Consider the following 26,354-nt stretch of genomic DNA (forward strand, 5'->3'; position numbering starts at 1 on the left):
ACCCTAGGAGGGCTGCTTTGCTCAGGGTCACAGATAAGAATTAATTGTCCTATTTTTGGTCAGAGAATGGGGTGGAGGAGCTAGAAGAGCAAGCCAAGAGGCAGGGAAGCCGTCAACAGAGCCAGCTGGAAGGGAGGATCCCGCACCTGCTAAGTGGAGGCAGGGCCCTGCCCGGCACATGGTAATGAGGCCCTGAGTGTGGCAGTGGTCAGGCCAGCCCAGCCATGGTCCCGGGGGATGCCCTCAACAGGAGAGCACAGACCCTGGAGTCCAACACAGCCAAGTGCCAAGCCAACCCGCCCACTCCCCAGCCATCTGGGGACTTGCACCTCTGGGGTCCTTAGCTTCTCACCGTCAACTCAGCATGACGGCAGATTCCATGGGATAAACATAGTTAGGGTCTGTGATCCTCAAGATTTTACCCAAAGCAAAGGGGCCCCTAGACTTCGTGGGCCCAGCGAAGGGAGCCACGTTGGAACACGGCACCGGCACCTCTGACATTGCCACGGTCGATGTGGAGGAAGTTGAGTCCCGGCAGGAATCATTCCAGGATGAGCCCAGTGCCCAGTATTCCGTGGGGCAGCCATGGAGGATTCTGTGGTGCCCATCGCACAGGCAGTAAGAGGCAGGGGTGGTGAGAGCCAAACCCATGTTGCTTATAGTCACTTAGGTTCTTGTCAACCACCCCACCCCACCCAATTCTACTTGAAGCCTCTTAGGGAATTGACAACAACAGAATGGACAGAGCCAGGTAAGATACAGAGTTCCCTGCCCTCACACAAACAAAACAAACAAACTCATGGGCATCGAGTCGATTCTCACTCATAGCAACCCTGTAGGGCAGGGTAGAACTGCCCCTGTGGGTTTCCGAGACTGTAATTTGTTATCGGAAGACAAAGCCTCATTGTTTTCCCGAGGAGGGGCTGGTGGCTTCGAACTGCTGACCTTGTGGTTAATAGCCCAATGTGTAACTCATGGCAGCACCAGGGCTCTTGTCCTAGAAGATGTGTAAAGGCAGACTTAGTCAGTTAGTTGGAAATGATAGCCGGGATTTAGAAACAGATGGAGCGGTTTACCTGGATCATATTTAACATGCTTAGCCCATGAGGCCACGAGATTAATAATAATGATGGCAGCTGATGCTTGAGCCCTTACTCTGTCCCCAGGGTCACGGAGTCACATTCTGTTCCATTCTCCTTCATGTTGCAGGAAGTGGCCACAACTATCATCCCCATTTGGTAGATAGGCCTCAAGAGATAGGGAGTGGTGAATCCATCAGAGAAATTCATGGTAGCATCAGGCACTCTGGTCTTTAGAATTCATAGCTTCGTGGATCCCAGAGCCAGGGTGCCCTGGGGAGAAGCACAGCTCCTTGCACCCATAACACAGTGTTTAGGCTTCAGGTGAAGACCCTGGTGTGCCCCCCACCCCACCCCAAACTGCTGAGAAAGTTCCCTCCCACACAGTGGCCTGGGCAGAGTCACCTGCAAGGGTTGACAGGGAGCCAGGGCAAACACTGGGGCCACCTGTCCAGGGCAGCCGAGCCCGGCCCCCTGGCGGGATAGGGCAGTGGGCCTGTGTGTGGGTGAGTTCTTCCCCTCAGCATTGCCTTCTCACTTCTGTAGGAGTTTCTCTGTGACCAGAAGTTCAGTGATGAAGAGGACCTGCCGGAAAAGCTCGCTGCCTTCAAGGGTAAGCTGGGGCTGGCTGTTCTGCCCCCTGGCAGAGCTGGGCTGACCGCTCATCCCCTGTACACCTGCCTCCTTGGCCTCCCAGGGCCAGGCTGGGGCTGTTTCTTTGAGACCATCCGTCTTCCTGGCCTCTGCGGGTCCCCTCGCCCCTCATCCTGCAGGCTGGGGCTCAGGTTGGCCGCTGCCCGCTGCTGCCCAGGCCCTGCCGGCTCCTGGGCCCCAGCATACAATCAGCCCTTTGTGAGCGGCTCCTGCCTCTCCCCTCCGCGGTGGACCCCGTGGAGAATGGACGCTTGTGTGTCACCACAGTGGGGGGGGGAGGCAGAGTTTCTGCCCATTGAATCCCAGCAGCATGGGATGAAAAGAAAACAGGACTTGGGGGCCCGTGTGGGGAAAGGGGCGGCATAAAGGTCCCTCTGTTTGGCCCTGGCTCCTGGTTCCCAGCCAGCCGCTCAATAGGCAAGGGGCTGTGCACATACGGAGTGGGGGCAGGCCCACCTTTCCGAAGGGGCCAGGCATGCAGGGTGCTGGAGTCCTGGGCCCGCCAGAGGCTGCACCCCTCCTCCCCAGCATCTTGGCACCCTCTCCGCTCCAAGGTGAAGGACCAGCCAAGTGCTCCTTAAGCAGCTTCCTGCTTGGTTGGGTAGCAGGACACCTTCGCGAATCCTAGTGACAGCTGGTGTCCAGGGAGTGCTGACCTCCGAGCATACTCTACATGCCGCGTGGCCAGCTCGCTGAATGGCCCGAGTCCTCCCCAGGAGGGAGAGCGTGGTTGATTTGTAGCTGGAGAAAGGGAGGCTGGGGAGGGCGGGCCATTTGCCTGAGATCACACCAGCTCACTCACGGCAGAGTTGGGCCTGGAACCCGTGCCCGTCAGACTCCTAAGGCCCTGCTCTTACCCTGTAATGCTTTTAACATTACCGACAGGAAAGAGACATCCTGTCCCCGTACCAGAATCAGAGAGAGAAGCTCTGGAAGGAGGGATGGGGCCACAGGGGTCTAACGCCCACTCTCCTTGACATCATTGAGAAGGAGGATGGGGCCGGTTGGGATGTCCTGGGATCCCAGGAAGTTATCTTGGAAGGATAGGGAGAGTGGCTATTTTACACCATCAACGCGTAGCAGCCCCATGTGACAGAGTAGAACTGCCCCCTGAGGGCACAAGGGCTGTCATTTTAATTGGAGTCAATTATGGCATCTTTTCTCCTATCAAGCCCCCTAGTGCGTTCGAACCATTGACCTTTCTGTTAGCATCCAGGTGCTTACTCATGGTGGTAACTGACTGCTTGAAAGGGGCTGTACCCAAGAAGCAAACAAACTCACGGCCGCCAAGTCAGTTCTGGCTCATCGTGACCTTGGGGGACAGAGTGGAACTGCCCCCGTGGTTTTCCGAGACTGTCGATCTTTCTAGGGGTAGACAGCCTTGTCTTTTTCCTAAGGAGTAGCTGGGTGGGTTTGACCCGACTATCTTATGACGAGCAGTTCAATGGCTATCCCACTGTACCACAAGGGCTCCTGAAAGAAGGGACTGTAGAGCTCTCCGAATCACCCCCTCATTTGATTGCCACCAGTTTTCCTGAGCGCTTCATGTGCGCAGGAGGTTGGCGGTTCTACCCCACCCACTGTTCCGTGGGAGAAAGACGAGACGGTGTGCTTCTGTAGAGATGGACAGCTTCAGACGCCTGCAAGGGCAGTCATTGTACACTGTCTTTTAGAGCTGCTTGCTGTTGGAGTTGACCCTGCAGCAGTGGGCTCTGGTTGCTACTTCACCCTGGACTTCATTCCAGGTATAGGGACCCAGCCCCGAAAAGCCATTCCGTGGAATGAAGGGAGACCCTCGCAAGGCACCTGGCTGCTTGCACGCGCAGCCCTGGATGGGAGAGACCACGTTTCTTCCCTTTTCTGCCTTCGCTTAATTGTGCCGCTTTCCTGGACCCTGTTCAGGAATTTGGAGTTCAAAGTCTGTGGGTGGGGTCTGGAGGGAGATGCTGTGTAGCCCTGGAACCTGTATGTACCCTTTGTGGGCATGGGCGTTTCTTCTGGAACAGCATTCGGTTCTCAGGGGTGTCCCCAGCAGCCCCCAAGGCTCAGTCACAGAGACGTCTGAGATGGGTGGTTCCTGCTCCTGGCTGCCGGGCTGCTTTGAAAACACACCAATCTTGGCAGGTGGGAACCTGCCCTTCCCAAACACACTGTGGCTGAATCTCCAGGGCTGGTCCCAGCTGGCTCACAGGCAGCCTACGCAGGTGGGAACTCGCCCACTGGGTTGAGACCAGCCTTGCCCCCTGACCATTCTTCCTTCATGGTGCCAGGAGAGAGGGGCACAGGCACTTCCTTCTGAGACAATGACTGGCCTGACAGGACTCATGTCAAGATCCGTGGCTCCATAGGGTGAGGATGTTGGCTCAGGCTTCCCAAGGACCCTGCTCCCAGTCACCCCCACAGGAGCCGCTGGGGGTGCTCCTGCTGCAAAGCTAACACCAGTTTCTGCTCTGTGATTTCCAGAGAAGTACATGGAGTTTGACCTCAACAATGAAGGCGAGATTGGTGAGTGAGGGCGAGGAGGGTATGTGCTGGGAGATGCGTGTTAGGTGTGGGCCGAAACGCAGCTTCATGATGACGCGGGGTGGAGCGAACAGGTCTGCCCCTTGAGTGTGCAACCCATGCTGAAGCCTCCCAAAGTGCCAGGCCGGCCATGCCAGCCTGAGCATGCTGGCCATGCCTCTTAAGGTCATTTCCTCCCAAGTCATCTCCCTGTCCCTCCCTCCCTTCTCTCTCCCCTCTCCCACCTCCCCGCCCATGTGCTACAGGGACCCCTGGCTGGAAAGACTCAGGCCACCCTACAAGGTGGGCGGCTGCCGTGTCCGCTGTACCCACGCCCGTCTTTCCATGTGTACCTGCCCTACAGTGGACAGGGGGCTTTGATGTGTAGGACGTCCCTCTGACAAAGCTGTACTGCACCCTGCTGTCCAGGCCTTGGGGTGACAAAGACCTGCACTTGTGTCCTGACACTTCCACCCTGGTAGGAAGACCATATCTTGATTTTCATCCGGATCACTCTCAAGTTAGGGATGGTGTGATGACCCCCATTTTACAGATGAGGCAATTGAGACCCAATGTGCGTGGGGCCGACTGGGGAAGAGGCTGCCCCGGCCCTTCGCTGAGTGGGGTCTTGTCGCTCCTCCATGGGTCTCTCTCTTAGCAAGATGGTCCCTGCCGCCGCCGTCGCCGCTGCTTCCAGTCCCTCCTCCTCTGTCCTCTCTCTTCGTCTCCCTTATCTGGATATCTGGATCTTTTTTTTTCTTTATAATTTTTTTAGTATAATATTAAAACATAGTCATTGAAAAAAACAACCCAGTCATCATTTAAAAAGTATATTGGACTCTCACTCACTGACTCATTCACTCACTCTCTCACTCACTTTCATTCACCGACTCAGTCTCTCACACTCACTCATTCACTCACTCACTCTCATTCACTCACTCACTCACTCTCACTAAAAAAAAAAAGTATATTGGTAATATATATATATTGGAAAACACAGCACAACCCAAAATGAAAATATATTGCCCACCACCCCTCATCCCAGAAATAAGTAATGGGCTATCAACATATTGGTTTATTCCTTCCATTTAATTTTTGTTTCTCCTTAATACACAAATGTCATGCATATTAGCATTTTAGAACTACCTTTTAACAAAAAACCACACAAACTTAACATGGTGGATATTTTGATACCATTTTTAAAAATCATTTTATTGGGGGCTCGTACAACTCTTATCACAATCCATACATCCATCCATTGTGTCAAGCACATTTGTACATCTGTTGCCATCATCATTCTCAAAACATTTGCTTTCTGCTTGAGCCCTTGATATCAGCTCCTCATTTTTCCCCTCCCTCCCTATGTCCCCTCCCTTCTGAACCCTTGATAATTTATAAATGATTATTATCTTGTCATATCTTACACTGTCTGAGAACTACCTTTTTAAAAACAAACAAAAACAACACAAAAACTTAACATGGTAGATATTTTGACACCATTTTAAAAAATTTACATTTTGACACTATTAACCTTTCTTCTGAAATAATAATGGCTGCATGATATCCCATCCTAGCAATGGATTATCGTTTCCTCGGCTAACGCCTTAGCATTGAGCTCTGATTCTAACGATTATTGAGAGTTCTGAGAAGGGCATCTTTGTCTGCACTGATGATTATTTCTTTAGAGTAAATCCCAGGAATTAGAAGTTCTGGGTTAGAGGCTTTTGAAGCATCTTGCCAAACTGCCCTCCAGAAAGGTCACACTAATTGAGCTGGGGAGACTTGCACTCCCTCCTGAAGAACGCTGCCCAGCTTGCTTTCGAATGCCCTGGGCCTGCTGGCACCTCAGCCCGGTCCTGGCCGCCCTCCTCCCCATGAGCCCTGGCTCACCACACTCCCCAGGACCTGAAGCAGACCCTCTCCACCCCTGCTGCAGCCTCCCTTACTAATCCATTGTTCCCCGAAGAACAATCTGAAGGAAATTGCCTCAGAGTTTGGCTGAAGCAGCGGGCTCAGAGCAACACTCCTCAGGGTGTAGTGACTTTGGGGTGCCTCCCTTGTTTTTCTTGAATTCTGTTATTTTGTTGCTTTTCCCCCTTTGTGGGCTATTTCTGGCAGCCTGGGCCTCCCTCGTTGCCAGCTGCGGGGCTGTGGGAAGCAGGTGGGGAGAAGTGGTCACCTGGAACCCTGGAGGGTAGGTTTTTTTCTTTCTTTTTTTAACAGTTTTGCGAGCGATTTACCCACACGTCATACAATTCAATAATTCAGTCATATCAAGAAGAGTTGTGCAGTTGGTATCATATTCAATTCTAGAACATTTTCTTCTTCTTTACAAGGAAGTCCTTGTTATTCGTGCAGTGTTTTTTCCCCTAATCATGGCAAAAATATAGAGAGCCTTCTCCAACTCTACAACATGCACATGTATAATTCAGTATCATTGATTATACTGGTCATACTGTATAGCCACTATTGATATCCTTTTCCAAATTATCCCACCACCATTAACACAAACGCACTGGTCCCTACACAACTCTTTCCTCTTCATCTATGATAACCACTGGTCAAGTTTGATTTCTTTCTTTGTGTGTGTGTAGTTTTCTTGATATAGTATTCACCTATCATATACTTCCATGGTTAAATCACTTAAAATGAGTTGTATAATCACAATCAGTCCTAGTGCTCCCTCCCCCTTCCCACTTTCATTGTTCGCTCCCCAAATCCCCTCCCCTTCCCTATGGCCCACCCCCCACTGTCACATCTCTCTATGCATAAACTCCTTCTGTGAAGCACAGACCCAACAGAACAATTGCTGTCCTGGGACCCAACAGAAACAATTAAAAACAGAAGCAAAATAAAATGATGAGGATTAAGTAACAAAAAGATAAAAATACAAATAATGAGTAAGAAAGAAAAGACTACCATTCATATTTTAAAAGCCAGGGAAGAAATTTTTGTCATGGAACAAGCTAGAGATACTTGAGCCTAGAACAAATTCAGGTTGGGTCAAGAGGGAGGTCAGCTGACCCAGTGTCAAGTTCAATCGAGCATAATCAAGTTTACAATGATTTCTCTCTGAGGGTAGAGCTGTTGAAGACCCTTGTCTGTGGTGACAGGGGATCTGTCAGAGGCTTAATCAGACTAGATGGCTGTCCTTGGGTGTTGGGCTTCCACTGCCCTCCATAGGAGAGTGGCTTTTATTGCCTGCAGTCAGGCTTCTCCCTGCCCTACCCCCACCTCCCTTGGCTTCAAGTAGGAGGCAGGGGCCTGGCTCACCCTTCCTGAAGGGCATGGCAGAGAGCGAGCGTAACAGGTGTTGTAGGTGCCATCAAGTAGGTTCTGACTCAGAGCGACCCAATGCATTGCACTGTCCAGTCCTGCGCACCCTCACTGCTGTTCCTGTGCTTGAGCCTATTGTTGCAGCTGCTGGGTCCGTCCATCTCATTGAGGGCCTTCCTTTTTTGTTTTTTTGCTGCCCCTCCGCTCTACCAAGCAAGATGTCCTCCAGAGACTGGTTTATCCTGATAATATGTCCAACATATGAGGGGGTACCCCCTAAAGAAACGGAATTGCACTGGGCAGAGCTTTCATAGCATTATGCATTCTGCCCCCATCCCCCGGCCCCCAAGGTGAGCACTGAGCCACTTGCTCTGAGTCAGTGCACCCAGTGGCGTCACCTGGGAAGGCGCTCTGTGGTCACAGTGAAATTTTTTCGTAAAAGCGGTTTCGCTCAAACCTCATTTTTTTGTGATGGCCAATTTAAGAGCACAGCGTGCGGCTGTGAAATTGTGTTTTCTGCTCGGGAAAAATGCCGCAGAAACTGTTGTGATGCGTGATGTTGAGCACAGTTTACAAAGACAGCCCTGTGGGAAAAAATTGTTCTGGACGTCTGTCAACTTCCCGAACGGACAATGTCGACTTCGTGCATTTGGAGTTGGCTCCCCCAGGTCAGACTGTTAATCAAGCTATTTAGAGGTTTTGAAAAGCTTGCGTAACAGTGTGTGTGGCAGTGACATAATCTGTCAGCATGAGCGAAGCGGTGGAGTTTAGGCTATCGATCAGGTCACAACATAACCTCCACCAGGAGGATTCTGGGAACTTCTTTTTCTCCTGGGAAGAGGATCACTCTCTCCGAGTCCTTCCTGTTGACAAGCCACATAGAGCCATGAGGTTGACAGCCAGAGGCCTGGAGCTGGAAGAGCCACGCGGAGACCTGCACTAGGCCTGAGAGGCTTCCACTGCCACTGAATCCACCACTGGCTGGTGATCTTCCTGCATTCGGTATCACTGCATATGCTGCGTGAGTCTCAAGAGGAATTCACCAGCTAATATCGGACTTATGGGCTAATAGTGATCTTATAGACTCTATCTGGACTGGGACATTTTATTGATGCATAATTGCTTCTAGATATAAAGTTCCTTCTTACACATAGAGGAATGTCTCTGGATTTGTTTCTCTAGTCCACGTAGACTGACACCTTGTGCAACCAAAAAGCCCCAGTTTGTGGCAGACAGGCCACTGGTTTTGCCACTGAGACAATGCACCTGCTCACACAGCCATCTCAGTGCACCAGTTTTCAGCAAAAAACAGCATGCCTCTCTTGCCCACGCACCTTACTCACCCGACTTCACTCTGTGTGCCTTCTTTTTGTTTCCGCGAATGAAGAGGCACATGGGAAGACAGCGATTTGAGGACTTAGAAGAGGTGAAGAAAAAAATGAGGGAGGTGCTGTCAGCCATCCAAACAGATGAGTTTAAGAAATGTTTCCAAGACTGGAATCTCAGATTTGACAAACGTATTGAGTGTCGTGGAGAGTACTTTGAAGGTGATAAGGTTGTTTTCTAAAATAATTTACATACATGGCTTTGGAAAAAAATTGTTGTGTTTCTTTTTTTTTTTTTGGTGCTACCCCCGCATATGTGAGATGAAGTCTTTCCATCCTTGCCTCTAAGGAGCAATCTGGCCGGACTTCTTTCAAGACAGAGCTGTTAGTTCTTTGGGCGCCCATGATGCTCTCCGCACCCTTCATCAGTGCCATCATTCAAACGCATCAGTTCTTCCTCAATCTTGCCTCTAGTCGATGTCCAACTTCCACACACATATGAGACAAAGGAAGAGACCAGGACTGGGGTCAGGTGTACCTTAGTCCTGAAAGTAACCTTCTCACCTCTCAACCCTTTAAAGAGGTCTTGTGCAGCCGACTGACCCAAGGCAATGTGTTGTTTGAGCTCGACTGTTGCGTCCATGGGCATTGATTGTGGTCCAGTGGAAACCACCTGCTCCATCCGGGCCCTACCTCGAGAAACAGAGCTGTGTGTGTGTGTGTGTGTGTGTGTGTGTGTGTGTGTGTGTGTCTGAGGTTCTGCGCAGGGGTGTGTGTGTGTGTGTGTGTGTGTGTGTGTGTGTGTGTGTGTGTGTCTGAATCCACCATCCCCTGACCTTAACCATTGGTCTATATGCCCCCAAAGAGATCAGGGAGGGAGTGATGGGCCCCACCCCCACCCCCGCCAGCTTCTCCTGCACTCAGGGGTTTGGTGGGGGTAGAACAGAGCTCTCCTGGCTTCTTCGCTCGGCCCCCAGCAGGCAGTCTATACTGAACGCGCCTGCTCTTCTCCTCTGGCAGACCTGATGTCCTTGAAGAGGATGATGGAAAAACTTGGGGTCCCCAAGACCCACCTGGAGATGAAGAAGATGATCTCAGAGGTCACGGGCGGGGTCAGCGACACCATCTCCTACCGAGACTTTGTGAATATGATGCTGGGGAAGCGGTCCGCGGTCCTCAAGCTGTGAGTGGCTCCCTTCCCTCTCCTGGGGCTTCTGAAGGCAAAGCCACCCTTGAGAGTGGCTGCTGGCTGGGGGGGCACCTCGGCCACCCACCCTCCCACCAGCCGGTACAGCTGTTACCCTGTTTCAGACTCCTCGGATGACCTTCAGGGCAAAGTGTTCAGTCTTTCTGCACTTCAGCCAAGAATCGTTACCAGTCAAATGGCCACATGGATACTGAGCTGGCGGGGGGATTAGACGGGAGTACACATGTAAATCCGGTAGCTGAGTGACAGGCTGAGTAAGTGCTCAACAAGCAATAGCTGGTGATGGTTGATGATTTAAAAAAAAAAACCCACCTCCTCCAAATTCAAGGTCATTGAGTCCATGCTGACTCACCTAGACCCTAGAGGGCAGGGTAGAACTTCCCCTGTGGGTTTCCGAGGCTGTAACCTTTTACGGGAGTAGAGAGCCTCATCTTTCTCCCATGGAGTAGTTGGTGGTTTCAGACTGCTGACCTTGAGGTTAGCAGCCCATGTGTAACCACCAGGCCATCAGGGCTCCTCGGTGATGATGACAGTACAGATGATTCTATTGTGGAAACTCTCAGAGCCCTGCTTTCCTCATTTGCTTGTCTCGCTGGCGGCACGCAGTAGACGGGTGGTAGCCTAGCTTGCATGCTGTAGGCACCTTTGCCCAAAGAGCTGCCAAGACAGCCCCTGGAGGAGCCCTGTAGCCACATGTCAGAGCTGCAAAGGATGCTCGTTAGGCACTGGTGAGCAAAGATCAGCTGTTTTTGTTACCTCTCATTGTATGGAGGAGGAGGAGAAAGCTGAGGCTCAAGGAGGCTGAATAACCTGCTCAGGAGCCCACAGTCTGGCCAGAGTTTTATCAGGGGTTGGGGGGACTTGATGGCAAGAAGCAAAAGAAGTGTGTGAGGCCCAACTCATAGCAGTAAAAGGGGTGGAGCTCTCGAAAGGCCACCCAGTGCGCAGTGGGTTAGTTTACAATGCGTCCAGCTTTCATCGAAGTGACGATTCTTGACGCATGCCATTTACACATCCGTTCCACTAATCTTCCGTGCGCACCAGCATATGTGTACCAGGGATGATTCTAGGTGTTGGGGATCCAGGAAGCGCTGGCCTCACGGAGCTTGCATTCCAGAGCAGGAGGTAGGTAATGTAGAAAGCAACCACAGACGTTGCGAAGCTGTGCTGCGAAGAAAAAGTGCCTGAGAAGAGTAGTGGAGAGGGGGGAAAAGAGGGTGAGCGAAGTCAGAGAGGGGAACATTTGATGAAAGCCCGGAGCACGGGAGGGAGGGAGCCACGTGGAGCTCAGAGACAGCTTTCAAGTTCTGAGGCAGGACCTCGCTTACGTGCCCAGTGGAAGATTCTGCACTGGGGGCTGACTTGTCAAAGGCCCTTTCTAGCTGCTGAAAGGAGGGGATCAGGGAGGCAGTAGGAAGCTTGGGTGTTTGCCCAGGTCAGAAACGACAGAGACTACTTGGCTTGGAGAGGCTATAGGGAAGAAAGGCAAGAGCGGTTGGAACCAGGATTGGTTTTGAAAGTGTAGCAGGAAGGATTTGCTTAAAGGCCTGGATGTGAGTTGTCAAGGAAACAAGGAATTGGGTAATTCCAAGGTGTGGGATCTGAACGGCTAGGCGAGTAGTGATGGTGGCGTTTGCTGAGCTGGAGGAGCAGGTGGGGAAGAAGTCAGAACGAGAGCTGAGTGTGCAAGATGGAGAGATCCAGGGATAAGATATTGTGGACCATCACCCTTTAGGTAGGAGTGAAAACTCAGAAGAGCCCAGCCAGGAAAACAAGAACGGCTTGCGCTTAGGATGTAAGCCTGTCCCCTTACACACATGGAAACCAGAGGGTCCGAGAGTTGAGTGTGTTGTTCTCGTCATCCTCATGGGAGGTGCGAGGGCTAGGCTTTGTGTTCAGGCTTTTGCCCTCCAAGGTTGCACTCTGAACCTTGACCTTGACCTCCCAGACTTGACGCTCAGAGGTGTTGGGGAGGCATTGTTGAGGGTGAGAAGGGACTTTGAAAGCTCTAAATAGAGATCTCTGGTGGCACAGTGGCTGAGTGCTCCATTGCTTATTGACAGGTCAGCAGTTCGAGCCCACCGGAGGCTCCGAGAATGATGTGGCAGTCACCTCCGTAAAGTATTACAGCCTCGGAAACCTGCTGGGGCAGTTCTGCTCCGTCCTTCATGTCTCCATTTGAGTACGACTTGCCAGCAGCGGGTTCCGAGTTTCGTGAATGAGAGCAGTCGAGAAGCCAGGCTTATATTTAAAAACTGTCATCTAAACCGAGCCTTGGCCCAGCCTCACTCTCCCTCCACCAGGCAGTGTGGATAGCGGAGGGCTCGCAGGCTTCCCACCCGAGGTTTGGAGGACATAGGTGGCTCTGCAGCTTAGAACCATTGGCCTGGGTTTCCACCAGATCCCACTAGACAATGGGTTCCAGGATGCTCTGCTGAGGACTCCAGCAGTCTGGAAGGCTGGCTGGCTGGAGACCGTTCCCTGGATAAGGGAAGGAGCCTTAATCTTTTCTGTCTTGTTCTGTTTCTCTCCACCTCCAAACCAGAGTCATGATGTTTGAAGGAAAAGCCAATGAGACCAGTCCCAAGCCAGTTGGCCCCCCACCAGAGAGAGACATTGCCAGCCTGCCCTGAGGACCCCGCCTGGACCTGCCCCTGCCCTCTCCACCCCTGCTCCTTTCTTCAGCTCTCGCTGGCCACCCTGACTCATTGTGATTTGTCTTGTGTGTGTGGTCATTGTGGGTTGGTTGGTTGGTCGGTCTCCTTGGACAGAATCTGTGATCTTTGTGTAAAGCACACATTGCCTGCCTTAAAGGGGATCTGGGTCTTAGACTCCTGAGCTTCCGGTCCCCTCCCTCTCTCCTGCCATCCTTCCATCCTTCCTCTGCCGAAGAGCTGCCAGCACACCAAAAACTACCGCGGCGAGGGGATGGCTAGGAGCCAGGACTGAGAGGCTGAGAGCCTTTGCTCCCAAGCCCCAGCTGCCACCTTCCAGGAGGTCTCTGAGCTCAGGCTCACTGGCCTGGGCCTGGTGAGCACCCAGCCCATTTCAGAAGGCCCTGGCATTGGGCTAAGGCTGTAAGGCCTTGTGAGGTCTTCCTTGGCCAGCCCAGCCCTGTGTTCTTGGCTTAGCCTGGCTTCCTGCCAACCACACCATGCCCTCCACACGCCTCCTGCCCTCAGTGAGGGGCCTCAAGAAGGGAACAAGGATGGCCATTGAAGCCCTTCAAGAAGGTCTTCTCAAAGGACCCTTCTGATCATATTCCCTACTGACTCTAACTTGCCCAGAGAGGGTGCAGCCCACAGGTCCCTGCTGGGATAGGACAGGGCTTTGGAGGGAGAAGTGATCCAGGGACCTTACATTTTAGGAAGGAGGCTGCGGTCACAGGGGAACCAGGAATAAAATACTTGTGGCACAAAGAGTCAGCCCCACTTTTAAACCACTTTCTGATCCCAGTCTGCCGATAACCTGCCAACTCTCTCCAATTTGTCTTCCTGCCCTGCTCACGCTGTCCACGCTTTCAGTCAACAGATATTTATTGGCCACTGTGATAAGCTTTAAGCCCTCCCCTTTTATCTCGACCAGTGCTGGGCCCACTGTCTCTCCTAGTCATCTCTCTTGTTGCAAATCACCCCAAACCTTGAACTTCAGGATGGGATTAGGGGCACCAGTGTCCTTATTATAGATGCACAAGACTCAGGAGTCCTGGTCTACCCTGCAGGTTAGCTGGGCAGCCCTCGCCTGTCACAGGTGAGAAAACAGGGATTAAGTGCCTTGCCCAAAGGTCAGGAGTTAATTTAGAAATGGAAGGGTCTAGTATGGAGCTCAGGTCTTCTGATCCCCTCCCTGTGGCTCATCTCTGCTCTGAGAGCCTCAATCAATGATCAATCAATGGGAAGGCAATCTCTAGGTCAACACTTGGTTGAGACTTCCCTTGCTCTGAAGGTCCTGGGCCAAGACTGACTCTTAGGCCAACACCTCTAAGTCAGCAACAGGGTCTGAGTAAGGCCAGGGCCTGCCTCTGTAGTCTGCCTGCCCCAGAGCCATCTGGCCAAGCCTCAAAACGACTTTTCAGAGTTCACGCAGGAAGGTGTCCAACTTGGTCCCTTGGGCTCTTACCCTGTGTTCTGAACCCCCTTACCTCTCTCCAGCCAGGACTCAGAGGCACTTGTTCGTTGAACATACTAAGCACCTGCTCTGACCTAAGAATCCAGCAGTAAAATGGGACAGCCTCATGGAAGTGAGAGTCTAGTGGGGGAAGTCAGACCCAGACAAAGATGTGCAAGAGGAATGTTAGGGAAGGGAGGCTTTAGGAGTGGCTGCCCCGCAATCTTTGGGGAATGAACCGAGTGCAAACGTGGGCAAGACTTTCTGGAGAAACCTTTATAAGATCTGAGCCCTGGTAGTGTATGTAGTGAGTTACACGTTGGCCTGCTAAATGCAAGGTCTACAGTTCAAAACCACTAGCCCTTTTGTAGGAAAAAGATGAGGCTTTCAACTCCCGTAAAGAGTTAGCGTCAGAAACCCAGAGGGGTAATTAATTCACCCCTGACCTATAGGGTCGCTATGAGTCAGAATTGACTATGTGGCAGGGAGTTTTTTTTCACAAGACTTTAAGTGGGAAGGTCTGAGTGCTGTTGAAGGTTGAAGCCAATGTGAGCTCCCTGTGGCTCCTTAGTGGCCTATAGTCTGCAAGGTCCACGGACCTGTCCTGACAGCAGCTTGGAAGGGTAAGGCAGGAAGTGGGTGGGGAAAAAGCCCGGTTGAGTTACCAGTCGCAACCAGTTCAGGAACAAGACCATCTGACCGTGACTGGCTGACCTTCAAATGCACCACCTTAGTTGAAATTTAAACCCCAGTAAAACATTTATCCCTGTAAATGTCAAATAAAATCCCACTCCTCCCTCCCCTCCCCCAAGATTGTTAGATTAGCTGCCCTGTGCCTTCTCAGTGCCTCTTAGGGACAGAGGCCTTTGAGTTAAGGAAAGCCTTCCTGGCTACTCATCTTCTCCAGTGGACCTGTTCCTCACTCGGAGAGGAAGATAGAACCAACAAGCCTTATTTCAGTGGACTCAACAGCTTATAAACACTGCAGGAAGCCCCCTTAAGAAAGAAAAGCAAAAAAAAAAGAAGGAAAACACGCTGCTTTCAGTTTTGAGGGGGAGGGAGAAAATGGCTCTCTCTTTGCATGGGCCTTACTTTGGGAAACTCCACAGGTTCCCTCTCCTAGAACCCAGCCCTTGGAGGAAAGGGTCCCCAGAGTGTCCCTTGGAAAGGGAAGCGGCACATATTTCCAGTTGTAGCTGTTGGCTCCGGGGTGCTTACTTTGGCTAAGGGCTCAGCTTCTTGACATTTCAGTCTTATTTCTGAGAGACCAAATCTATCTGTCATGTAACCAATGACGTGGGGATTGCCAGTTATGGCTTTGTCCCTGTGACTCAAAAGGGAGGAGTTTGTCAGGCAAATTCAGCCGGATAAAGTGTGTGTGTGTGTGTGTGTGTGTGTGTGTGTGTGTGTGTGTGTGTGTGTGTAAGAGAGAGAGATGTGGGGCATCATCCCTACAGATTGGAAATAAATCAGACAAGCTTACCAACTGTCTCGACTGGCTTATTTTTAAGATGGTTCTTGAGCTCAGCAAATTCAGGAGAGCTCGCTAGGAGCAGATTAAATAAATCCCACTTGCCCGATTCATTTAATCCTCACAACCCCCTGAGGTACCTGCTGTTGTCATTCTTTTTACAAATGAGCAGGCTAAGAGAGCAGAGATGCAATTTGCTGAAGACCTAACCCAAATAGAAAATGTTCTCCCGGAGCTGACCAGATGATTACACGACAAACATTTCTTTCACTTTCTCAAACTCTGGGCCACCGGTTGGATTTCAACTCCTATCGAGCTTATAGGACAGGGTTGAACTGTGCCTGTGGCTTTCCCAGATGGTACCTCTACAGGAACAGAAAGCCTCCTTTCTCCCAGGAGCAGCTGGTGGTTTTCAACTGCTAGAGCTCTGTAAGTTATCAGCACATCACACAACTTGAATGTGCTATTTCCTGGCTGAGGTTTACTCGGGGGATTTTCTCAACATCTCTATGCTTCAGTTGTCTCCTCAATTTAATGGCAACAATAAGCCTTAGGTGGCTCTGGGTACATCCTGCAGACTAAATAGGATACCATTTCTAAAGGGTTTTGCAATGAGCGTGGCATAAATCCTTGTGATCAGGGATGGACCGGAGCAGAAAGTGAAGGCTTTCCTCTGGAGCAGCTGCTGGTTTTGAACTGCCGACCATGATGACCGCAGCCCAATGCGTAACCACTGTACTACCAGGGTCTATAAGATGGACCTGGTGGTGCCCTTTATCCAACCCTTTCAGCCTTCGCTCTTGGACACAAAAAGGTCTCTACCCACCGACCCAGTAACTGTACCTCTCTTCGTTTTTCCTCCCAAAGCCTCTTGCAAAAAGTGCCCCTGGAAATATATATCAAGTTCCTAAGTGACTTCTCCGCATCTAGAAAATAGCCACCTATCTCCAAGGGTTACTGTTGGGTTTCAATAGAACAATGAGCGCGGTGCGTTCAGACTGGAGCAGCCAGAAGAAGCCACGCCCCTGACAGCGGAAACCACGCCCCCGACTCCGCCCAAGCCAGCCAATGGGAGGCGGGCGCCTGGGGAGCGCGCGGCTTCAGGTCGACCTCTAGTTTCTCGGGAGCACGTCGCGGACGGAGGCGCGAAGCGTCATCAGAGCGCGCCGGAAGTGCTCGTCCCGCTGCGCACCACTATCTCCGCGAAGGAAGTTGGCCTCGGAGCGGCCTGTGCTCTGTGGGCCAGGCTGAGGGCGGCAGCAAGCGCTGCTTGGTCACCGCGTGCGGCACGATGGGAGACGAGATGGACGCGATGATCCCCGAGCGGGAGATGAAGGTCAGATGCTGGTCGGGGGTTCCCTCCCCGCCTGCGGCCTGGCGTTGCAGTGTAGGTTCGCTGAACAGCGGGGCGCGGGCGCCGGCTGCCCCGCCTCCAGTTTGAACGGATTACCGCGTTCTGAGTTCTCAAGAGCGTGTTCTGGAGTGCTGCCCGCGTGCTCGCCCCACAGAACGGGTTTCTCTGGTCATTGTTGAGTTTGGGCACCCCTCTTGACTTACCCCAGCTGCCTGTTTGAGTAACTTGAGTAGTGGCAGTAACTATTTTTTGAGCGTGTATGGTGGACGCGTTATCTCCCTCAGTCAGCGTGGCAACCCTCTTAAGCAGTTGTGAGTTTCCCTGTTTTACAGAGGAGCAAATCGAGGTTGGGAAAGTGACTTAGCCAGCCGCATTTGTCAGATATAAATCAAGTCTAGATATATGTAAGACTCTTCTTTACCTTTGTTCCACTCGTGTAGGGTGATCTAGGTTTACCTCATGTCAAAGCCAAGGAATGTCGCTCATCCTACAAAAGCTTGAGTTAAATGGAAAAGCAGGACTATTTTTGGTCCCAGAAATCAGCCTAAAATCAAGAAAATAAAGGGAGGAACCAAGTGGTCCCAATGGCGGTAAAGGTGGAGATTGTTCGGGCGACTTCCTATGGCTGGTCTTGGCCTTTCCTACAAGTTTTGACAAAAGTACAGAGAACGAACAGCATTTCTTCTGAAAACGAACATTTCAGGTGCTTGTGTCACCAACAACCCCTTGGAGTGCACTTAGGGAATAATGATCAATTTCACGTTCAGGGTAATGATTCTTTTCTTTCTTGAGAATCACTGCCTTGGCCAGCCATCCAACACAAGTGTGGTATGCTCCTCTGATACTGCTGGCCGGTGGCAAACGCCAGGAGTACAGGTTTAGAAGATGGTAGTCTCCTTTAAGTGACTGTAACAGAAAGGAAAGCGCTCTTGGGCATGTCCCCCCCCTACTCTTCTGTACCCATGTGAAGACCCAACTAGAGTAAGGGTTACGAGAAAGATGGACCCTTTAACTCCCCTGCATTGTGTAGTCTCATCTAAAAGGTTGTGTGAATTTCTGTTCATCATACAGTTGGAATTAGAGAACACTATTTCATTAAATCATTCGACAAACATATTAAACCTGCAACCCAAGGAAATTGATAGGTTGGATGTGGCAGAAATCTTGGAGGACAAAGCATTCTTAAAAATCTGTGGAGAAAAAAAATGAAGGCTATAGGGATTTTTTTTTTAACACAATAAAGCCATTTGGTACCAAAAAAAAAGAAAAAAATGAAGGCTGAGAAAGATCGTCTGGCTTTTTCAACTTTGGATTCTAAGCATAAGGTGAACTCGGAAACCTTGACTTGAAGATAGGCTTAGAATTGTATTTAAAAATAAAGCATGTATAGCATGGCTTAACTCACAGCCATTGAATAGAGATTCTAACTCCTCATGACCCTAAGTGGGGTTTCTCCTCTATCGGGTTTCTGAGACTAAATCCTTATGGGCGCAGACAACCTCGTTTTTCTCCTGAGGAGCAGCAAGTGGGTTTGAACCACCAACTTTGTCTTTAGCAGGCCAGTGCCTAACGCAGAGTGGGTTGGAGGGAGCAGTGGCAATAGTGCTTTTTTTTTGAGGGACGCTGAATGTTGAGAGATAAGACTTCAAAGCTAGATGGATTAAGCCTTGTCTGACTTTAGAGACTATAGATTTTGGTTCTTTGTTTAAATGTTCTCAGAGCATCTAAGTGGTACTTCAAGGCCTTGAGCTACAGATTGTCCATTGCTGTCATGGGATTTTGTCTGCTGTTTTATATACCTAAGATATATTGAGCTTCGGTCACCTTTCTGTCATGTATTGGAAGGTAGTATTCACAGTAGTTGGATGATACTTTATATTTAACAACTATTAGTCTCTCCTATGGCGCTGGCAGTACATTTTCACATGAAATGGTATAAGGTTATAGGTAACAAAAGGCAACGAATTGAGAGAATAAATACAGAAAAAGGAGATATCGGGGATCTGGTTTAGTAAAAGAAGACTTCGTGCAAGTCTTTTTTGGTCGTTTATTCCATCCAACAAATATTAATAAGCACTTACTATGCCAAAGCAAACCAAACTCACTGCCATTGACCCGATTCCGACTCATAGTGAGGCTGTAAAACAGGGTAGAACTGCCTCTCTGAGTTTCCGAGACTGTAATTCTTTATGGGATTAGAAAGCCCTGTCTCTCTCCTGCAGAGTGGCTGGTGGTTTCGACCTGCTGACCTTGCAGATCTCAGCCCAACTCGAAACCACTACTCCACCAATCAATGCATGAGGCGCCATAGTAGAAAGCACAGGGAAATGAAAAGTACTGAGACCCGTTGTCCATGGCCTCAAGGGTTTGTATCTTTGTGTTATGTTGGAACGGGGTCTCTAGGGATGTAATGATAGACATGATTTAATTTTCTGTTAGGCCTGATTTGTTTTGTTTTGTTTTGATTTTAATCCTTTACCATAGGATTTTCAATTTAGAGCTCTGAAGAAGGTGAGAATCTTTGAGTCTCCAGACAAGTTGCCAAAGGAGCGCTCGAGTTTGCTTGTTGCGTCCAACAAGTACGGTTTGGTCTTCGCTGGCGGAACCAGTGGATTGCAGATTTTCCCTACGAAAAATCTTCTTATTCAAAATAAACCTGGGGACGATCCCAATAAAATCGGTGAGTTACTTGACTTCTGTTGCGTAATAGAGGAGTGGGTGACATGCCAATGTGTTTCCTGCCCAAGCAATCATTCCAGTTTTAAAATGAAAATTGCTGTTTCTCCTGAGTTATAATCCCCCCTACCCCACACCCTCCAAGAGTAAATTCCAGGTGTATGCTGGTAACACTTACTTTTCTAGGTGTTCTCTTTGGGCTTTTGTATTTCTTTTGCTAACCTGTTTGCCCAAACTCGGGGAAAGGAAGAACTTTCCCCTATGCCAGACTGTGATCCTTGCTTCTTAGAACTTGTGTCCTGGACTTCTAGAAGAGTGTAGAAGGGTTCTTGTTGCTTTAATCGTACTAGCCAAACAAATGGCCCTGTGTAATAGTTGGATCATTGTTGCAAAAATTGCACCGGAGCAAACTATAGTCAGCAAGGAGACAGTCACACTTTTGGCTTCCTCAGGTTGTATGAAGACAAGCCCCTGAGGTCTTCAATGTGTCATTGTATTACCCATCTGTAAGAAAGTTGAAATTAATCTACACAATTACATCTTTGTGTGTGTGTGTGTGTAGGTGCGAAAAATGCATTTCACATAGACTTGGGGTTATGACCCTGTGCTTAGAACATTGCCATTTTCTGTTTTTGTCTTCTTGCAGTCGATAAAGTCGAGAGCTTGCTAGTGCCTATGAAATTCCCCATCCACCACTTGGCTCTGAGCTGTGATAATCTTACTCTCTCGGTCTGCATGATGTCCAGTGAGTATGGCTCCATCATCGCTTTCTTTGATGTGCGCACCTTCTCAAATGAGGTAAGCTACTGCAAGGCTGCAGGGTCAGCATGAAAGCTGCAGATGTCCTGGTATGGAGTCACAGTTGGCAGCTGTTTTGGTTGACTTTTAAACTTGAAGTCGTTTTCTGGATTCAAATATGGGCCAAAAAAGATGCCTTAGCATGATGAATAATAGCTCTGTGAGATCAAAGGGGCTGTAAGAGATTATTTCATAACAGTATTTTCATTTCTCATTTGTACACAAGACAGCCTAAGCTCAGGGAGGCTTTGATGACTTGCTCAAACACAAGTTCTATATTCTAGGTCTCTGGCCTTCTTTTGCAGTGGTTTTCCATTTAAGCAGTTTAGTCGTAACAGTCAATAATGTGGAGTGTGTCTGTGGTGTGCCCGGATCTCTATCAACAACTTTTATGCTTTGTCCACAGCCCAACAAAAGGGTATTGCTGCCTTCATTTTGTGCATGAAAAAAACAGGCTCAAAGAATTTAAGCAACTGCCCAGTGTCCCAAACACTGTTAAGGAGCAGAGCCACCATTCTAATCTAGTGTCTTCTCTTGGTTGATTGCTTTAAATGTGTATGTTCACTCAGAAGTTCTGTCCTGAGTGTGCTAAAATAGTTGCCATTTTCAACCCGAGCTTCCCTGTCATTGAGTGGGTTTTGGCTTATGGGAACCCATCAAAACAGGGTGAACTGCCCTTGAGCGTATCCAAGACTAACTCTCCAAGAGTAGAAAGCCGAGGCTCTCTGGAAGTGGATGGTGGTATCAAAGTGCTGACCTTGTGGTTAGCAGCCCAATACATAACCTCGATGCCACCAAGACTCTGCCATTTTCAAGGTCCTATTCGGTAACACATGATTGTGTAAAGTTAAATCTTTTTCGTAGTTATAAAGCACTAGAGTATGATTTGAGGAAATGGGCTTAGTCATCAATTTTGGATATTTAGTGTCTCCGTGTACTTAATTGATTTCTTTTTGCTTTGCTTTAAAAGGCTAAACAGCAGAAGCGCCCATTTGCCTATCATAAGCTCTTAAAAGATGCAGGAGGTATGGTGATCGATATGAAGTGGAACCCCGCTGTGCCGTCCATGGTAGCACTTTGTCTGGCTGATGGCAGTATAGCTGTCCTACAAGTCACGGAAACGGTGAAAGTGTGTGCAACTCTTCCGCCCGAAGTAGCAGTCACATCTGGTAGGTAATAAAGGCTTTCATGCTCTGACATATTGTGATGCTGAGCTAGTTAAAAATTCATATCTAGAAATAAAACTGGGCTGATTAAAAAAGGGTTGTTTTTTTTTTTAGAGATGGAGAGAGGATTTTTCATTTCTGTCGTTAATGTCCTCGAAGCCAAGCAGAATACAACATATATCTGCATGTGCTGAGGTTTTCTGGGGAAAGAAATATTCTGATATAGCTAGTTTCAAGCATATTTTTGAGAATAATTATTTCTGAGTCTAAAAGGGTCATTGTCTGAAAGTCATCTGTACCTTCAGGGGGAAGGGATCCACATAGGGATGGTAGATTCTCCTCGCCTTAGCCCAGGAGCACATTGCTCTCTCCGCCTTCAGCTTTGGGGGAGGCATGTGGGAGAAAGTGCGTGGTCAGCTCTCAGTTGCATGGTACAGGGAGACATCATGAGTCACCGCACCATTCCGATGGTTTCACTCTCACCTTGCCGACTAGGCAGCCTTGTGTGGACTGGCAGAAGGAACTGAAGTGGGGGTCGCACAACTGCCTTGTCACAGGTCTTACTGGTTAGTGCTCTTGTCCTCAGTTCTTAATGGACGCCGTTTTCTTTGTTCAGTGTGCTGGAGCCCCAAAGGAAAGCAGCTGGCAGTGGGAAAACAGAATGGCACCGTGGTCCAGTATCTTCCTGTAAGTTCTCGCCTCAGAGTCAAGAACTTGTCTTAACCATCTTCACTGGGTTTGTTTTTCCCAGTAAAAAGTAACATATTGCAATCACTTCCTCTTTGTATCCTCTCATTTTCCCAAGAGGCACCCTCTATGCTCTGATTAGTAGATCACGCTCCTGACTTTTCTCGATGCTTAGAATAGTCTGTTTTAAATCCAGTATTTTGTTTCTTAACGTGTGCTCGTGCTCTGTGCTTTGATCCCAAATATATGCCATAAAAACATGTCCAGGGGGAAAAGGAGTTAGCGAACAGGCCGTCACTGCCCACTCTGATGTAAAACCCTTGTTGGAGAAAGCATGGTATTCTGTCGCTGTAACACAGCCTGCTCTGAAGGCTTCATTCTGAAACGAGAGACAGCAGAGAAGATGGACACCCCCTTTGTGGTTCATACTCTGATGCTCTCTCTGATTTTCTTAAAATAATACCCACACGTCTTCTTCACTGCGACTTGCACCGCACAAAGAATTTATGGTTGTGAGTTCAAGCGTGGGATCGAAGGAGGGGTTCCCTGGGCAGTACCAAGTGCTGTGCATCCCTCCCTGAGAGACAGGTCTCTGCATGGTGCGGGAAGTAAATGGGATGGCACTGACTGGATTTTCAGTTTTGGGTCGACTCATTGCCAACAGTTGTTACATGAAATCTGGTCTATTGGAGGACATTTTCCTATAAAAAGGAAATGTAGTTGATTTGCTGTTTGTCTTTTTCTTTAACTTACAGTCATATGGGGGTTTGTTTTCAGCTCAGTATCTATAGAACCCCTTCATTCTTTCTAATGGTTGAGTGGAGGTCCCTTGGGTGGATGTGCCATCATCTGTTTGTCCCTCTGCTGTCTACTTACACCAGCCTCAGGGAGTTTGCTCCTGTCAGCGGTGTCCTAGACGGCGCCCTTCCACACGTGGAAATACATTCCTGTGGATCTTTCTGTAGGGTAGGGCTCTGAAAGCAGACACCCACGGTTCCTCCCTGCCTATTCAGTCTCTCGTGGCAAGGGAGAGGAAATACAGGCACGTGTGTAGTACTTGACAGCTTCACTCTTGCAGGGATTGTTTCATTTGACACTTTCTTCTCCCCCCAAACCGTTTCAGACTCTCCAGGAAAAAAAAGTCATTCCTTGTCCTCCATTTTACGAGGCGGATCATCCAGTCAGAGGTAACAAACACACCTGTTGTCTAGTGAACTGGCCTCTGATGAGGCCTGTCTGTATAATCTGGCTAGGTGGGCATTTTAGAAATTTCAAGTCACACGGTGGACCATTTCTGTGTGGGACATTTGAGATGATTTCATTTTCTTAATAAACTAATTAAATCAGCTTATTAAGAATTCTCTGGTAAATAGCTGTATTTCATGGTAAGCAACACGAAATGGATCCCAGTTTTTATTAGGATGCTTTATATTTTTCCCTGATTATACTACTTACTACCTTGTAAATGAATTTGGGCTTCTTGAATCTTTGGGACTCTCGAAGATATAAATATATAATCTGTGAATGATACTTAGTGAATGAAATCTGGACCTTTGTTAAAGCTACAGCACTAAGTGGAGAGCAAATGTTTTGAGAATGATGAGGGAAATGAATGGACAAATGTGCTTTACACAGTTGATGTGTGTATGGATTGTGATAAGAGTTGTATGAGCCCCTAATAAAAAGATTAAAAAAATAATAAAGCTACAGCACTTGGGCTTTTGATCCATGGATGTTAGTTTTATACTGTTCACTGCTTTGCCTGCACTAGATGTTTTTGGTTGTGTTTGGGGGCTGTTACGGTTACTTCCTGCCTACCAGGGTGTATGTCTTTCAGTTCTGGACGTTCTGTGGATCGGCACGTATGTCTTCACCATAGCGTATGCTGCTGCAGATGGGACCTTGGAAACGTCCCCCGATGTGGTGATGGCTTTGCTCCCTGTAAGTATATGGAAGGCTCCTGTTTGCTCTTGAGCAATCTGAGAGGTCTTCTTTCTGATGAAGTGTGAGGTTTAGGTTTTCACGTCTTAAGGTTTGAGTGCTTTCCTGTGGTCTGAGGACCAAAATGGTCATGTGCTCTTACATCATGTTTTACTATTTAGTTAAAAATGTAAAGTTTGCTTTTAAGTTATAAAAGCTATGAGCCTTAGTAGATGTAAAAATAAGGGAAAATTTTTTTAAAAAAACAAACAGCAAAATACCTTGATTAAAAATTTCCCCATCCAGTATCGATTGAATGCTTTCAAAGTTGGGAAGACAAGGCAGAGTTCTGTCTTTGTGTTAATCTTATGCCCTCTAATGAATGTGGTCCTCAGAAACACTCACTGCCATTGTGTGGGTTCCAGTGTGAAGCCGCCCTGTCAGACAGAGTAGACCTGCTCCGTGCGTGGGCTTCTGAGGCTGTAAGTCCGTGTGGGGCGGAGCCTCATTTTCCTTCCTTGGCGAGCCCGGTGCTTTTCATCAGCAAGGATGTGGCACACAGTCCAACTCCTGCCTCACTCTGCCACCAAGGCTCCTCTATGGATTTGGTAGTCAGTTACAAGTAAGTAAAGGATTAAGGAAGGACAGTTGTACTGGAAAAAGTAGAGCAGTGTGAGGGGCAGATGTGTACTGAGCTGCCCTTTTAAGTGGGGTGGTCCAGGATGGCCTTTTTTGCGGAGGTACCATTTGAATAGAGACCAAAGTAAAGTGATGGAGTGGGTCCTTTTAAAGCTGGTGGAAAGTAGCAGTAAGAAGTATCTCATATCTTTAATGCGGTGGCATTTAAGAAGAGCAAAGGACACAGCTTCTGTAAGTAGAAGCGTGAGGGATGGGGCTTTCTACTCCTGGGCCGAGCCACAGCGCTGCCCCGTTCTGCAGTCGCTCGGAGTCGGAGTCGACGAGTTTGTTTTTGCTTTGGTGCTAGTGCGCCTGTTTTGCACCTTCGTTTGCATAGTAAAGTTGTGTCATTAAATGGAATTTGTATTTGGTCATGTGGGTAATTGTCAGCTTATTTTTAGTGGTTCCTTCACTGTCGGATATTGAGATCGCTTTTAGTTTCTCTGTATTTTAAAGAATTCTGTGATGAATGTTTATATGTACATTTTATATGATTTTCTTCTTTAGAATAAATACTTAGAAATGAAGTTTTGAGGTCAAGTCATATATATGTACATATATATATACATATTATAGACTTCAGCAAGCATGACCAAAACACCTTTTTGAAAAGTTATACCAGTTTTCCAGTACTCATGCTTTCCCAATCCAATGTGTGAAAAAATACCTTTAAAAAAAGTCTTTTGATGTAAAATTCACGTATCATACACTACCATAGACGCCATTACAAAGAGTTGTACGTCATCATCACAATCAGTTCTAGTGCTCCCTCCCTCTCCCACACTCAGTATTTGCTCCCCAATTCTGCTCACTTGCCCCACCCCCCATAAACATGCCCTTTTAAAATGAACTTTTTTTAGTCCTTGATAAATTGAATTTTCAAAGTGTGTTTATTAAAGTGCCTTAGTTCGAGGTAACACCAGAATTTTCTTATTCCTGAAGATAATATTAACACTAGCATTTATTAATTCGTGTTTATGTTTCAGGTACTTGGCTAGAGGCTTTATATGTGTCCTTTCTTCTCATATCTGCCAAAGTAGATTTAGTAGGACCATGTACACAGAAGGAAACCAAGTGTCAGGATGAGTAATCTGTTCATTTCTGTCCCATTGGCAGAATGTGGTTTGAATGCATTTCACCTGCTGGCTCGTGTTTGCAGTCTTTGTACTTCTGAGTGTCATCGAAGTATTTTGTCTGTGGTTTTGGACATAGCTCTTGAGCGAATTGTCTCATGAGAGGGAAATGGCTTCATCTTTTGACAATGTTAGTTTTGTGGTGTTGAAGGACGGCCCCACAGATTCCCCGTCCCTTTGTTGCTTGTAGAAGAAAGAAGCAAAGCCCCCCGAGACCTTTGTGAACTTCATGGAGCCCTGCTACAGCAGCTGCACGGAGAGACAGCACCATTACTTCCTCGGGTACATTGAGGAGTGGTGAGTGCCAAGCCCAAGGCTCCA

General features: G+C 48.6%; 2 protein-coding genes across 4 annotated transcripts in view; both read left to right on the forward strand.

Annotated features, from left to right (window-relative positions):
* Nucleotides 1–1,618: 1,618 nt before the first annotated feature.
* On the forward strand, nt 1,619–13,464 carry AIF1L (allograft inflammatory factor 1 like). The gene is made up of 4 exons (XM_004713250.2): nt 1,619–1,692; nt 4,197–4,238; nt 9,857–10,019; nt 12,589–13,464. The coding sequence occupies exons 2-4, from the start codon at nt 4,205–4,207 to the stop codon at nt 12,674–12,676; spliced, it is 285 nt and encodes a 94-aa protein (XP_004713307.1). The 5' UTR covers nt 1,619–1,692; nt 4,197–4,204; the 3' UTR covers nt 12,677–13,464.
* Nucleotides 13,465–16,823: 3,359 nt separating this feature from the next.
* The window catches only part of NUP214 (nucleoporin 214), a 93,316-nt gene continuing 83,785 nt past the window's right edge, over nt 16,824–26,354 (forward strand). For all 3 annotated transcript variants that reach the window (XM_045288498.1, XM_045288500.1, XM_045288499.1), the window contains exons 1-8: nt 16,824–16,957; nt 19,460–19,655; nt 20,298–20,449; nt 21,420–21,618; nt 22,232–22,302; nt 23,426–23,489; nt 24,140–24,243; nt 26,224–26,330. In XM_045288498.1, coding sequence (XP_045144433.1) covers nt 16,913–16,957; nt 19,460–19,655; nt 20,298–20,449; nt 21,420–21,618; nt 22,232–22,302; nt 23,426–23,489; nt 24,140–24,243; nt 26,224–26,330 — 938 coding nt within the window. In that variant the 5' untranslated portion in view covers nt 16,824–16,912. The remainder of the gene's footprint in view (nt 16,958–19,459; nt 19,656–20,297; nt 20,450–21,419; nt 21,619–22,231; nt 22,303–23,425; nt 23,490–24,139; nt 24,244–26,223; nt 26,331–26,354) is intronic.

This window comes from Echinops telfairi, unplaced genomic scaffold, assembly GCF_000313985.2.
Source record: "Echinops telfairi isolate 266 unplaced genomic scaffold, ASM31398v2 ScPeMD7_22;HRSCAF=79, whole genome shotgun sequence".
Lineage (NCBI taxonomy): Eukaryota > Metazoa > Chordata > Mammalia > Afrosoricida > Tenrecidae > Echinops > Echinops telfairi.